This window comes from Pieris brassicae, chromosome 1, assembly GCF_905147105.1.
Source record: "Pieris brassicae chromosome 1, ilPieBrab1.1, whole genome shotgun sequence".
NCBI classification, from domain to species: Eukaryota; Metazoa; Arthropoda; class Insecta; order Lepidoptera; family Pieridae; genus Pieris; species Pieris brassicae.
Window position 1 is genome coordinate 3,174,397 of NC_059665.1, and position 15,279 is coordinate 3,189,675.

The 15,279-nt window shown below is 31.4% G+C and overlaps 1 protein-coding gene across 2 annotated transcripts; it reads left to right on the forward strand.

Annotated features, from left to right (window-relative positions):
• Positions 1-5,992: 5,992 nt before the first annotated feature.
• Positions 5,993-15,060, forward strand: LOC123709536 (probable ubiquitin carboxyl-terminal hydrolase 9). Of its 2 annotated transcripts, none has more exons than XM_045660940.1 (10): positions 5,993-6,122; positions 6,271-6,516; positions 6,840-7,017; positions 7,338-7,545; positions 8,918-9,068; positions 9,634-9,751; positions 9,862-10,064; positions 10,862-11,022; positions 12,375-12,577; positions 12,840-15,060. In XM_045660940.1, the coding sequence occupies exons 2-10, from the start codon at positions 6,282-6,284 to the stop codon at positions 13,207-13,209; spliced, it is 1,827 nt and encodes a 608-aa protein (XP_045516896.1). In that variant the 5' UTR covers positions 5,993-6,122; positions 6,271-6,281; the 3' UTR covers positions 13,210-15,060. The 2 variants fall into 2 exon arrangements, with proteins under 2 accessions (XP_045516896.1, XP_045516904.1); XM_045660948.1 differs by having other exon boundaries at positions 6,000-6,151.
• Positions 15,061-15,279: the final 219 nt, after the last annotated feature.

Consider the following 15,279-nt stretch of genomic DNA (forward strand, 5'->3'; position numbering starts at 1 on the left):
CTTTACACCTAATTTACTTTAAGTGTTGTTTTTATATAAACAGTTTTATCAAAGGTACTAAGACTTACATATCTTATCCATCAAAACATGTCATTTAAGTATATGGATTTAATATGACAGAGCACGATTACATAACTTATAGGCGTAAAATAACGAGTCAATAAAAAGATTTTAAATCAATTTAAAAAAATCCAAATTCTTTATTTCTTTAGCTATGTACAATAGGATTCAGATTGAGGCCTCCCTAGTAAGACAGAGACCTGTGACAGGGATGCTTCGCTCTTCTATAAATTAACAAAGTTTCACAATCAACACAATTGGTTTTAAATGAGTGTACTGTAAAAAAAATATGAATATATGACGATAACTGTGTAAAAGTGTGTGTGTGAAAGACGTAACAAATCTAAGTGAAAGTGTTTATGTAAAAGATGCATTGCATGCAAGATACATGCAAATTTATATAAGAGGATTTAACAATGATTCTGTTTTGATATTGAGTGTACCGAGCCAATGGATTAAAAGTTGTTTTACATTTGTGGTATGTCAGATTATGCAAGCTAAGGGTTTTATTTAAACTATTGTAGAGATAGGCTGAGGGATTATTGTATTGATTACGTGCAAAGACACTCATGCAAATTGCGTAACTAATCATTTGTGGTTAAGGAGAAACTAGTTTCGCTTGTGTCTTTCGATGGCGAAGTTTCAGTTTAAGAGAAGAAAAATATGGTAGAAACACTCAAAATTGAAGGCACAGAGATTGCTTACAACGAATAAACCTTTACTTTGCATATATGCACAATAATAATTGATAACTTCGTGAGTAGTCATTCCGTAAGATTCTTCCAGACCCTAGGTCTCTCATCATTTCTTTTTTAAAAGACGACAAAACCTGGACGAAGATTCTGCTTATATAGGTACCAAAAATATCTCTCATTTATTGCGAATATTGAATGACAGCAGAGCGCGGTGTTGCTTTAATCGAAGAATATAATTAATTAATTACCACAAATGAAGAACAAAAGCAATATTTGCCTTTGTTGCTAAAAGAGTATAGGAAAAGGAGTAAAGAATAATATTAATAAGTCAACCCTTGTATCTTAAAAATAAACAAATCACAATAATTTCGTAATATTTTGTAAGCACTGGGTATAAAAATAAAAAATTCTAACCAATACAGATTTTTAGTTTTTATTTAAAATTCAAACCTTGGTAGCGACCTCTAAATGACATTTAAAAAAATACTGAAATACTTATGGTATATAACCAAATTACGTGGTTCCATTTTCTTAGGAATAAGGACCACCCTAATATATACAAAAAACCAACGTTAATATAATTAATTTCTGCAAATAAGTTTATCAATGTCTTTGCGCAGAAGTCATTTCAACTAGTCTCGTATATAAAAATCTAAGGGTATCCATATCAATTTAACGTAATAGAAAACAATATAAAGTTTTATTTTTAATATAGATTCTAAACAATATTTACTATCTTTGTTTACAAAAGTCAGAAGAATTATAATTCAAGATCAATGTGACACGAAAAAATCTAATCTTTCAAGGGGGTCTCTTGTTATTATACATTTCCGAGCATTGGCATTTATAATCCCCGACTTGAGGGACATGCAACTGACAATAAGTTAAAAAAGCAGATAACGTAACACTGTACAATAATAATCTATATTAATTAATTTTACATTTCACTTTTTTTATAATACTATTCATAACTACTCAAATGGATTTTCTTGCAGTTTTAGGTGATCAATCACAGGGTTATGGCTTCGGCACCAACAATCTTCGGCTACAAATGAGTAAGTAAGTACCTCAAAGATCCTTCCTATTGGTTGAAGTCATCAGCATCCTTCCTCCACATATTTTTATCTGAAATCAAAAACAATACTTACTGAAGTTTAACAAGAACAATATTATAATCTATGATAGTCTTACAGTAACGACTCAGAATATATTATTAATCTAACTATTTATCCTCATCTAACGATTATTTGGGTAGAGAATTCGGTATACTAAAGGTAGAAGTAGTACAGATGCGGGTGTTGAGCTCATGAAGCAAATATTTGATGCCTGGGAAAATAAACAGGATGCTTTAGCTGTTTTCTGTGACCTGTCCAAGGCCTTTGACTGTGTAGAGCATAAAACATTATTGAGAAATTACAGTAATAAAATAATAATAAATTCATACTTAACTGACCGATTACAAAAAGCGATTATAAATAAATAAGGGGTCGATATTAGGGCCGATGCTTTTTCTTATAAATGGCCTGCCATTTTATGTAAAAAAATATGTAAAATGGTATTATTTGCAGATGATACATCTCTTATTTTTAAAATCAATAGGAACACAGTAAATTGTAACGATGTGAGTAATGCCCTTTCCCAAGATATGTGTTGGTTTGCTTATAATAACTTGTTACTAAATTCTAATAAAACAAAATGTATAAATGCATATGTAATTTTCTTTGCCTAATGTAAAATATGTCGGTAAAAATATTAACATTAATTATGAAATTATTCAATGCTCAATTCAATTGATTCAACTGTATTTTTAGGGACCACTCTAGATTCTCGTTTGCAATAGAAGCTTCATCTAACGGTTATCGGGAAGACTTAGTTTGGCTGCTTTTGCGATAAAAAAAGATTAGATTATTGTCTGATATTGAAACGGTGAGGCTTGTATATTTCAGTTACTTCTAGAGTGTTTGGCATATGGTATGTTGTTGTGGGGCTCAGAATATTTAAGATATTTTTGTATTACAAAAAGAGGAATACGCGCCATATATAAATTAAAATATTATGTACATTTGTAAAATCATAAATACGTTTCTAAAGCGCAGTGACTATCACAATTAAAACACAAGTTGGAATAGACTTGCTTTTCCAGCTTTCTGACTTCATATAACTGCTCACTCATTTATGGGGAAATGTATACAAATAAGATAGTGAGATGGCGTAAATAGACATGCATAAGTGTACAAATTGTACCTAGATGAATAAATTACTTTTTGATTTTGAATATAAATAAAACTGCTCACTCTTTTATGGGGAAATGTATATATAACAAAATTCTTATCTTACATAAGTTTAAACCTTACATCAAGGAAATCCTTATGAAAAAAGCATATTACAATGTTCAGGAATAACAATGTGTGGGCACTAATGCCGCTATAAGATACTGAGAGTAATATTGTGAATCACTAAATTTACTTATATTGACTATAGTGTGAGGGGAATACGCCATATCTCACTTTCCTTTCATTATATAATTAATGATATATATATATTATATATTTTCTTCTTATCTTCTATTATTATGTTTAGACGTATTGAACTTTTGAATTTTGACTTTTGAATCTTAATCTGACTCATGAATGTCAAAAATGTGTTGGATTTGATCTACTGGGTCATACTTTGCGCTAAATCTTATGACATAGAACTATAATTTCTACTATAATGTCATCGACGAAGCACGCATTTAAATTGGTTCAAATTTTCTCTAAATCAAATTTGATGCACATATTATATTAAACTATTAATATTGGAAAATTTAAGTCAATTAATTGAATTCTATTTGACAAATTAATTTAATGTCATGCACGCAACCCATAAATATCGCTTCTTCTATGTATTGGTTGAAGAATATAAGTAGGTACTATTATACGTACTTAAAAAACATTTAAATACGATTTTTTCTGTTTGTGCACTTTCACACTACATGTTTGTGTCTATGGCTTTTTTGATTGGAATTATATTAGACCAGATCGTCGTAGTCGCTATCGTCGAAAAATGTTCTATCTGCCAAATTTCTCCTCGAATCTCTGCTTACCGTATTTAGTTTATTTATCTAAATACCAACGATATATAAACTATAATGTATACAATAGGTATTTAAAAAAAAACGAATTGAGAAGATACCTTGGAGAGAGCCTTGAAGAGACCCACTAAAATCAGTCCGTGTCAGAAAATTAAAACGAGGATGGATATATGTAAAATAATATTCGTACATCGGTGGTAACAACTAAAATATTAGGTCCTTACATATAAAATTGGCGTATTTCGTACTGGCCACTTTAATCACGATGTTCTCCTCTTTGGTAAGGAATTCCAAATTCAAATTTGTACAGCTATTTACTCATGTATTTGTGCTTCGATGACCGTCATTCATTTGTTGATTTCTTCTGTTTTTTTCTGTTTGCGTCACTCATTTTACAAAACGGAAAACTTAAAGTATCGCATTATTTACGAGTACGAGTTCCGCCGTGGCACTAGTGCTGCGGAAACGACTCGAAGGGTGAATGATGTGTATGGCGGTCATGTTGCAAAAGAAAACACAGTTTGTTTTTGGTTCCAACGTTTTCGTTCTGGAAATTTCAACCTGCAGAATTTCGCCAAGCCCCGTGGACGGCCTGATACCCAAGTTGATAATGAAGTATTGAAGGCTATTGTGGAAGCGGATCCATCGCAAACCACGTCCGAGTTAGCTGCAGGCTGCGGTGTTAGTGATAAAACTGTTTTAATTCACTTGAAGCAAATTGGGAAGATTAAAAAGCTTGAAAGGTGGGTACCTCACGAATTGACTGAAGCAAACCGGCAAACGCGCGTCGACTGCTGCGTTACCTGTGATGAAAAATGGATTCTTTACGATAATCGGAAGCACTCAGCGCAATGGTTGGATCCTGGCCCGCCAGCCAAATCCTGTTCCAAGCGAAAATTAACCCCAAAAAAGTTACTTGTAAGCGTTTGGTGGACTAGTGCCGGTATTGTTCATTGCAGTTTTCTCAAATCTGGCCAGACTATTACGGCTGATGTCTATTGTCAGCAATTGCAAACCATGATGGAAAAGCTAGCGGCTAAACAACCTAGGCTGGTCAATCGCTCCACGCCACTGCTACTTCACGACAACGCTAGACCACACACTGCACAATAGACGGCTACCAAATTAGAAGAGCTTCAATTGGAATGTCTAAGACCTCCCCGGACCTTGCTCCAACAGATTACCATTTTTTTCGAAATTTGGACAACTTCTTGCAAGGGAAAAAATTTAACTCTGATGGGGCAGTCCAAATCGCCTTCACAGATTTTATTGATTCCCGTCCGACTGTTTTTTTTTAGTAAAGGGATCAATGAACTACCTATGAGATGGCAAAAGTGCATAGAAAACAATGGTTCATACATTAAAAATATTCGACTTTTTGTTCCTCCCATACAAAACGCCAATTTCATATGTAAGGACCTAATATTATTATCAAATTGTTTGCCTTAAAATGTTTTTATTGCCACCTATCGCATATATTTTTTTTAATTGTATGGTCTGGTAAGGGGACTTATTAGTTAATTAAAATATATTATTATCAAAATGTTTCGCATAAAATGTTTTGATTGCCATCTATCGGTTACTCGTGAAAACTTGTAGTGAGGAGCACCAAAACGATGCACAGACTGTGTAACTGTGGCTTATAAGTAGTAGCTTATACACATAGATTATAATCTTTAGATTGGTGATTTGTGTATGCCATATTTATAGTTTATGCATAAAATCAACACTTGGTTCATGGTATTTATATAAAGTGACGGAATACAGAACGTTTTATTGTACCTCCTTAATGCATTAAGTCGTCTCAATTCTCGGAAATCGCAATTATACTATTATGTCATTATTTACCAGAAAGTATTTTTTATATTATTTGGTTTCAGTGTGTGTTTATTGGAACTGTTATAGAAGAGCTTACGACATTTATTTACCTGTTTTGACTCTTATAGCAAATCAACATCTGAAAGCAAACATGGTGATGTCGTATGATGATAATGATCATAATGTAATAAAGATTTAATTTCGAAAACAATATGAGAGATTTTTTCTTTATAAGACTATACAACTTGAAATCTATTTAAATTAATTTATTAAAAGAATAAACCGATAAATTTAATTGAACCATAGACCGGTAACGGAACGGTGTAGGGAGTTCTAGTTCTAGGACGTCACTAAATTTCATTACACAACCAATATGGCGTACCGTTTCAATTTCTAGATGAAGGTGTTCGTGGTTACTATTTGATTTGTTTTTGTAGCAGTTTCTTTATTGGAATACATTGTTCCTAAAATATAATGTAAGTCAATGAAAATATATACACTTGCCGTAAGTATGCTAGTCAAGTATTGATAAAAATAAGTAAAAATATTTATCCTTGACTGCTGTATAAGCAGCGGAATATCAATATAAACGTATATCTTACTATGCGGCTTGCCATTTTTTAGGTATTCTGAAGATGCCCGTAAACTCTAGGCCGGAAAAGAACCAGGGAGTCAATAGAAGTAAATATTCACTGTCTCTTAAGAATAATGCTGCAAATCTGAACCGTGTAGTTCATAAAACAGTTTCCCCTATAACCAACGATCAAAAAGAGAACAGGCCTGTTAAAAGACCTCTACAGAGTACCTATCAAAATACATTGAATGCTGCTAAAAAGTTGAAACCATTAAGAGAAACAACATTACAAGCAGGTATTTACATTTTCACAAGATTCTAAAAATCAGTTACAATTGATTATCTTTATTAAAGAACTTAATTCTACAGTAAATAACATTCATACTGATTCCCAAATTCTTTACGTTTGAACTCATGTTTATTATTAACTGGGAATTAAATAAAGTGACAAAAGATATACTTGATTAAGGTTTTAAGTAGCATATTTTTCCTTTAATGACAGTGCAATGAATTATTACATTATGTTACATTGCATTTATTAACTGCCATATTATGATAAAGATATGAATTACAACAACTTTTTAGCTAAACACCTTATAAATATATTTAAATGTTTAAGGCTCATTTGTGAAAGCCACCCTCGAAGTGCTAGAACCAAAGACAGGTAGTACTGCCATGTTGAATGGCCACCATGCATCAGATAATCAGTATGGGGGTCCACAGTCAAAAACCCCTATTGCTACACTCTCAAACATGGGGAATACTTGTTTCCTCAATAGTGTCTTATATACATTAAGGTGTGTAACATTATTTGTGAATTTTTATGTTAGCCTTTTTTCATGCCCATAAATATTATAGTTGTTCAAGAATAATAGTTTATATTTGTGTAAAATAATTATTCACATTTTTTAAATATTTATTATAAAATTTACTGAAATTGTACATAATTATCTAAAAGTTCATTGATTGAAATAGTGTGTGCATTGCTTACCACCAAGCACTAACATATATTTTGCATTGCACAAAAGTAAAGTGAAAGCAATAGGTTTACGATGAAGAATGATGCCTTTGATGAAGCAGTTTTTATATATCCTATAACACAAACTATACTTTGCAGATATGCCCCGCAGTTTGTCCACAACCTCCATCATTTAGTCTCAGATTTGGGAAGGGTAGAACAAAAGCTTGGTAGCATCAGGTTAAAAAGTTCCTCCCTGGGTAGAAGTGCAGCAGGAATCGCTTCTTCGGGAACAAGGTCATGGAGTAGCAAAGATTTACTTTCTTTGGGGCAGTCAGATAATAATTCAGCAAAAAGTAAAATTCAGGTAAATTAATATGAAATATTATAGAAATATCGTCGATACCGATGCCAACGCTTATTGAATTAAAATTAAATTAAGGTATACTATTACAAGTTTGCTTAAAGTTTTTAATTTTTATTAAAAAATATTAACAGTCACGAAACTGGAATAAAATTAAAGGTTAAGTTATTAAAATTAAGAATTAATAGTAATAATTCAATTCAAATAAAATAAATAACTGTTTAATTAAAATTAACATTTATAAGATTTTTGTAATTCTGTATTTTATTTAATTTGGTATCAAAAAAATGCTACTACTACTACATAGATAGTCTGTGCCTCATTTGGAACATACTAGATCAAGCAAGATGCGCGTTTACGTTATATTTATAAAGCGCGATATTTAAAAAGTATCGTTGTATCGGCAAAGTCGGTATACCGGTATCGGATGCATGCCTAATTCAAAATTCTTTATTTGTTCAGATATATGTACAATACAATTCAGATAGAGGCCTCCCTAGTAAGTCAGAGACCTGTGACAGGGAAGCTTCGCTCTTCTTTAAATTTGAAAAGTTTAATCAACCAACACAATTGGTTTAAAAAAGAAAAATAAATAAATAAAAATAAACAAATATATGAATATATTCTGATGACTATGTAATGTGTTTGTGAAAGATGAAACAAATGTGTGCGCGTGTTGCATGAAAAGATGGATTAAGGAAAAAATTATATTAGATGATTTAACAATGCTTCTGTTTTGTTGTAGTTAAGTGTACCGAGCCAATGGTTTAAATTTATTTTACATTTATGGTATGTAAGATTATGAAAGCTAAGGGTTTTATTTAAACTATTATTGAGATAAGCTGAATTATAAATGTCTGGTTTATAATTCAAGAATTAATGGTTTAATAACGGTTTATAATATACAAATTATATTGTACTAGGTTTACCCTGAGGTTTCACCTGTGTCATTTCGGAGATAGCATGATGTTTTAATATTACCTACTGATAGATCAAAATCCTGAGGTAGACTAATATATTAAGATAAAGTGACGTTTTTATCAGCTAATCTGGGTGTACTCTACTAGACTAAATTTGTTTTAGAAGATAATAAAAAAATTGTAGGTAAAATTGCAAAGAAAACTTAACTTTGGAGTTTCTAACTCTTGAAGTTTTGCATATATTTTGTTGCTGACCCAAAAATCAATGAATCTACTGTAATTATTTACAATGATACATATGCAGTACAGTTTGTCTGCATGACTTCATACAAACTAAATTAGAATTCTTGGAATTATGCTAAATGTGCACAATTAATATACAAAAAAATAATACAATGTTGTAATAAAGTTGGCAACTACATTACACTCACAAATATATAAGTAATAATTTACAGGTGGTGACAGAGAAACTTCATGAGACATATATAAACCTTCGAGCGGGAGAAAGCAAATGTATCAACAGTGGCTCTAATGATTCTAGCCCAGAGGCCTTTGCACCTGATGCTTTCTTATCAGCTTTGAGAGATGTTAACTCCACATTTGAAGGTACGAAGGAAACAGTTAAATAATAGCTTACTTATAAAATTTATTTATTTTTTGCAGTGTTGTGATAAAAAAATTGATAGATTTTGTAATAAACCCAGCCAATTGTGTTTATGTATAACAATTAAATTACAGGGGTTATACTTAAAAGTGTGTGTGTATTTATCTAGGTTATAAAAGAGACATACAGACAGCAATAACTTTAAGAAGTCTTGATTTAGTTTTTTTATTAGGTTTTTATGAATTGATAGTTTTAACTATTTACGTACTTTTTAATGTATTCATTTACCAATCTAAAATAAAATTTACATGTATCATTTCATATATATCATTATATTATTTCCTCATAGAGTATAGATATAGATGGGAAATGTGATACCCCTGTTACTTGTCTCTGAATCACAGCCCATGCCTATTCGAGATGATTATATATCAAATGTTATAAATTATTTAAAATGTATAATAATATAGAATACACATTATTTTGTCTATTCTTCAGATCTCTGATAGGTATATGAAATCTCATAGATATAGTGTTTTTAGTATTTATATATAATTAATATTATAGGTAACAGACAACAAGATGCGCACGAGTTATTAGTGTGTATACTGGATAATATTCGTGAGACATGTCGCGCTTTGAGTGCGCGAGCGTCCCGGCTTCAATTACAGGAGAATGGGGACAGGTAAAATTACCAATTAAACGTCTCAATTATTTTAGTATATTTGTAATTAATAGACTTCCTATGCATTAACCAAAATTAAGTAACAAAAAACTTAAATTCTGATTTTATAGCAATGGCCTTGGTCGGGCCCAAAACATTGAAGATGGTGGAAAAACATTAGGCAATCTACGCAAGTCGTGGAAAAAACGCAAGGATGTGAAGTTAAGTGATAAACGGACTTCGCCTACGGAGGAACGGGCGCCTTCGCCCTCTGATCCTGAGAGAGATGAGAGGTCACAACCCGGGTGGGATTTTGTCGCGGAAAGCTTTGAAGGTGGGAAAAAACTTCAATATAACGATTTACTCGATTTAACAAATTCTTCGTAATTCCCTTGAATTTACCATAAGAGTCCAATGTAAAATATCCCTTTACATTAAGAAATTTTTTTGTGACCAATCTCTATATAACGAATTTTCAACTATTAAGAAAATGTAAAAACCTCTAAGTAACGAATTTTGTTAACCAAAAACCTTTATATAAAGTTTCCACCAATAACTATTATGATTCTTAAGCACAAAGTATTCATGGCGCGACAGTTCGACACGCTTTTGTTCGTAAAACAATCATTGCTGGTTGATGGAACTTAATGTCGTTAATAAACCTCTTTATAACGAATTTACCAACATAACAAACATCGGTTCAACGATTTACTTGTTTCCTTCCGATTTGATATATCGAGGATGCACTGTGTTTAGAATAACGAACGTCAAAATTATTACGACACACATAATACATACGTTATATAAAAAATTGGAATCATTTGTACGACACATCTTTTATATTAATTGCCGACGACAACGATACAAATTACTAAATTTTTATGAGTTATATAATCTAAATGAAAATTCGATGTCAAAGAGCGTTTCATGCGTTTCTTAAATTTGGTACCTAAGGTTCTATTTCAATTTGTATTATTACTATTTCTTTCATAATAACTTACTAGATTTAAAAAAAAGTGTTGATAAACGCGTGTGAAGAGGTTAAAGCCTCGCAAAGTCGGCTTGACTTTTGTCAAGTGGAAAAATAAAAAATATATATCTGGCCAGACTGACTTTTTTATAAACTTCCAGGAACAATGGTAGTACGGACAATGTGTCTGGAGTGTGAGACTGTGACGGAGAAGGCTCAGGCAGTGTGTGAGCTTTGTGTTCCGGTTGGAGAAGACGATTCTGCCGATGAGCCCTTCCGCGCTGCTTGTCTTTCCAGCGAATATTTGCGCGATCAAAACAAGGTATATTAGTTTATTTCGTAATCTTAGAGCTAACATAAATTATATGAATATATACTTAAGATATAGCGAAAGAATACATGATATATATGTTGCAGTAAAGTAGTTAAATCAGAGAGTTAATTGAATCTCTAGACAGTTAATTAAATGTCGTTATTCAATCAAGTCGCTAAAGTTCCGTCCGACAAGTGAGTGAACGAAACGATTAACGAGTTTCCTAAACGTTCCAAGCTCTCAGTTCTTCACGATCACACCGAAAAAACAATAACAAATGAAATAATCATTTTTTTTACATTATTAATCAACACGCTGGCTTTCGGTCAGACAGATAGTTAAACGTTTTCGACGCTGCTTTATTTAAATCAAAATGCTAGCGACTTGATGGAATATCCACATTTAATGAACTGTCTAGAGATTCAACTAACTCTCTGATTTAACTACTTTACTGCGACATATAGAAAAGGTTCAAACATAATTACAAAGGGAAAATCAACAAAGAATATTAAATACATTTAACCAAGTAATATCTAATTCAGCGGTATTGTGAATGTGAGAGTATGTATGTGAGATTCTCATGATGCATGGGATTTAGGGCTATAGATATTCTTATTACTTCTTTTAAGCATATTTCACAATAGACTTAACAAGTCGAGGCTTGAATAGTGGTCGTTGTAAGTCCAGGCTGCGAGTTGTACTGAGATTTTTTCATACTTGATGTAGATGTGAGAAACGTGAAACAAAAGACGATTACGAGTCTGATAGGCAGGAACATGGAAGTGCAATTTTTCTAGAAGTGAACTGCAATTGATTTTATTTGTGATGATGTCATGTATTAGCATTATATCGTAATGGTTTCATCAAGAGTCTAAAATATCAATTTCAAAATGTTTACACGCGTCTTTATATGTATTCAATTTATTAATGGACTTACAGGAGATGAATTTTATAAAGTTTTGAATCTTTTCAATTTTTTCTTTGTTTTGTAACGAGGTGACCACACCGAGCATCCATACTTATTACATATGTATAGTATAGCACATTCATACAGTTTACATCATAAATAAAGTTTACCAATACATTTTTAAAAACAAACTGCTTATAGGCTCTGTCAACTATTGTGTCAATAGGGTCATTATTCGTTATTTTATAGTCTAGCCTTATACCTAAAACACAAACAGCTTCTTTAATGGCTTTGTTATTAAAGACTATAGATGAAAGCCATAATATTTAACCTTATTATTGATACAAATGCTATTTTTTTTAAATTAACTATTAATGCAATTTTCGTTAAAAAAACGAATGTAGCAGAAATATTCCATAGAAGATGATGTCAAATTTTCAAAATTCTTCTCCAGTACTGGTGCGAGCGTTGTCTTCGCTACAATGAAGCCAGACGAAGTGTGGCCTACTCACGTCTTCCGAGACTCTTGGTTCTCCAGCTGAAGCGATTTAGCGGTGGTATGGAGAAGATCACCCGGTATGCCCCCACCCCGCTGTTGATGCCGTGTTTTTGCGAGCCCTGTTCTAAACGACCGCCAGAAAATTCCCCTACGCATAGGTAAATAAATAAAAACTTAACACTTAAAATTTTAGTAGAGAATCCACAGCCTTATTTAATCATTTATATTGTATAAAAAAATTGAGAAACATAAACTTTAAAAAATTTGCATAAAGTTTTTCTGTTAATGAAAGCTATAAAAAAATCTTGTACTTGGGGTCTTTTAATAACAGAACCTAGGACCTACATTAGTGTAAATTGTATAATTGCCTCACATTCTATAGGGTAATACTAATACCTATATTTATTTCCAACCTTTTAGGTACGTCCTATGGGGTGTGATAATGCACTTTGGGCAAACATTAACTGGTGGTCACTATGTTGCATACACACGAGACAACTCCCAAGGCGACCTCAAATGTGACAGAGAGACCGATAACACAACAACTAACACTGGAAGCAGCTTCATGAGAACACTCTTCAGCAGACCCAGAAACCAACTAACTGGTTGTACGGCAAAAGAATGCTGTGTCCCAAGACAAAGGCCGGAGATTGGATGGCTTTCCTGTGATGATGATGTGGTGAAACCAATCTCGAATGAGGAGTTTGAAGACCTGCTTTCACCAGAACCCAAAACAGGGTCAGGGTCTACACCATACCTTCTGTTCTATGTGAAAAGTGAAGTGGGCTAGTACCAGTGTGTGCTTATGGAAAAGATAGAAAACACCCTTTATTATGTTAGCTTGTTAAGACTGCGCATATATAAGTTATAATCACAACAATTTCTTAAATAATTTTCAGTCTTTTAATGTTGCATTATTAAATACCAGTGACTTCTGCATTATGGAAAGGCAAACATAGTTATTAACTATTTAACCTTTAACCTGCCTAAATAAAAAATGCTTATAATATACTTAATGTGAAGAAAGAACTTTTTAAAATAAATACAGATCTATTAATATGAATAAGGGGTGTTCTTACAATATCTAATTGTGGTTAATTATAGTAAATATAATTGCTTAAAAGACAGATGCCGGTTGTATCAACGTGATATTACTAACTTGATTTGTTAAAAAAAACAAAGGCAATTTCACTGTATTCTACTGACAATACTTGAAATTGTTACCTATATAAAATGTATCTTATTGTATATTCAGATAAATGGCGATATAAAAATATAGTTACACTGTTCTTTAAAATGGCCTAAAGTTGTATTTGATATGCAATTAAGTATAGAATTATTATGTATATATCAGAAATGTTCAGCAAATACCATGTATATAAAAACATACAGTTCAAAAATAGAACAATATGAATTTGCAGTATTACCACAGATATATAAAGTGCACTTTAAAGAATACCTATTTATAGATTAAAAGAAAATAATATAAATTCCTTAAAATCTTAGTGTGAGACCATATTCAGATATTTTCTAAATAAATTTCTATTCTGGTGTATGTTACTTCCCCTTTTATATAAATTAAATATGCAGCAATGAATAAGATTGTTAGTAATTCATATTGTGGCAAATTACCAACTAATACTTCTATTTATATATATGTATACTAACATAAGACATAACAATATAAATTTATGTGTATAAAAAATGGTTGAACTGTTAGAGTGGAAGTTTAGAGTCATTGTGACATTATATGTTTAGTATTAGTAGATTTGATTTAGCTGGGAATACTAGATTAGGCTGTAAATTATAGCAACACTCTTCAGTAATAATATCTACCCAATAACCATTTTGAAATCATATTAATATGACAAAATATGTTAATTGTATTATTTTAAAAATCTTACAGCCCATACATTAAAACTTGTATTCCTAGCTACAATAAGTTGCTTACTTTCTGACAGCTATAGTGATATTTTTATTCATGATAAAACAAATTTGTCTTCTTCACAAAACTATTTTTCTACTTGATATGTAACAATCTCTGGTACCCTTTGTAATAGCCATTTCTAATATGTTAATAGACGTAAATATTGACCAATTCTATTATAAATGTGTTAAAGTATAGATTTATTTTCACATGCTAGAAAGGACATTTTATTGGCCTCAGAAGTTAAACCCAGTGTGTTAGCTTTAATCTTAGCAGCTATTTTTATAATGTAAATACACTTTATTTTTTCAATAGAAATAAATAATAGGGCTTCTCTTTGCTGAATTTAATACAGTAGAAGAATTTATTATTAAGACCTAATAGGTTATTAGTCAATTTTAAAATTATTAATTTTGTGGTACCTGGTAATTGAATCCTAAACCAACCATATTTCTTATTTTGTACTTTTTACTATTGCTGTTTACTTCTTTCCATTTTGTGAAACGACTTTAATGTTTTATATGTGCACTGTAATTTTTAGATATTAAATTTGTAACGCCTTGCTCCAGTATATTAAGTGTGCTGTATATTTTTTTTAATGCCATTCCAAAACCTTTAAAAGGTTAAATTCTTGTCAGTAGTTTATAATGATCTTAATTTACTAATAGTTATGTGAAAATATTCTTTGATTGTAAATTTAATAAAATTATTTTAAATGCACCTTGTTTTGTGTTCACCTGTAATAAATACAAATTATGTCACTGATAATATATTTTTATCAGTTTCATATTGTGTTATATCTCCTCTATCATTAACAAAAATTTTATCAGCATAGATGTAACGGTTCACTGATACATATCAATAACAAAATAAATGTTTAATTTAATGGTGAATGTTACTATTTTTTTCAAGTACCAAACCATTTAAATAAAT

Coding starts and splice junctions, on each gene's coding strand:
- LOC123709536 (XM_045660940.1), top strand. CDS start 6,282: ATGCCCGTAAACTCTAGGCCGGAAAAGAACCAGGGAGTCAATAGAAGT. Junction 6,517..6,839: donor AGAAACAACATTACAAGCAG/GTATTTACATTT, acceptor TAAATGTTTAAG/GCTCATTTGTGAAAGCCACC. Junction 11,023..12,374: donor ATTTGCGCGATCAAAACAAG/GTATATTAGTTT, acceptor ATTCTTCTCCAG/TACTGGTGCGAGCGTTGTCT.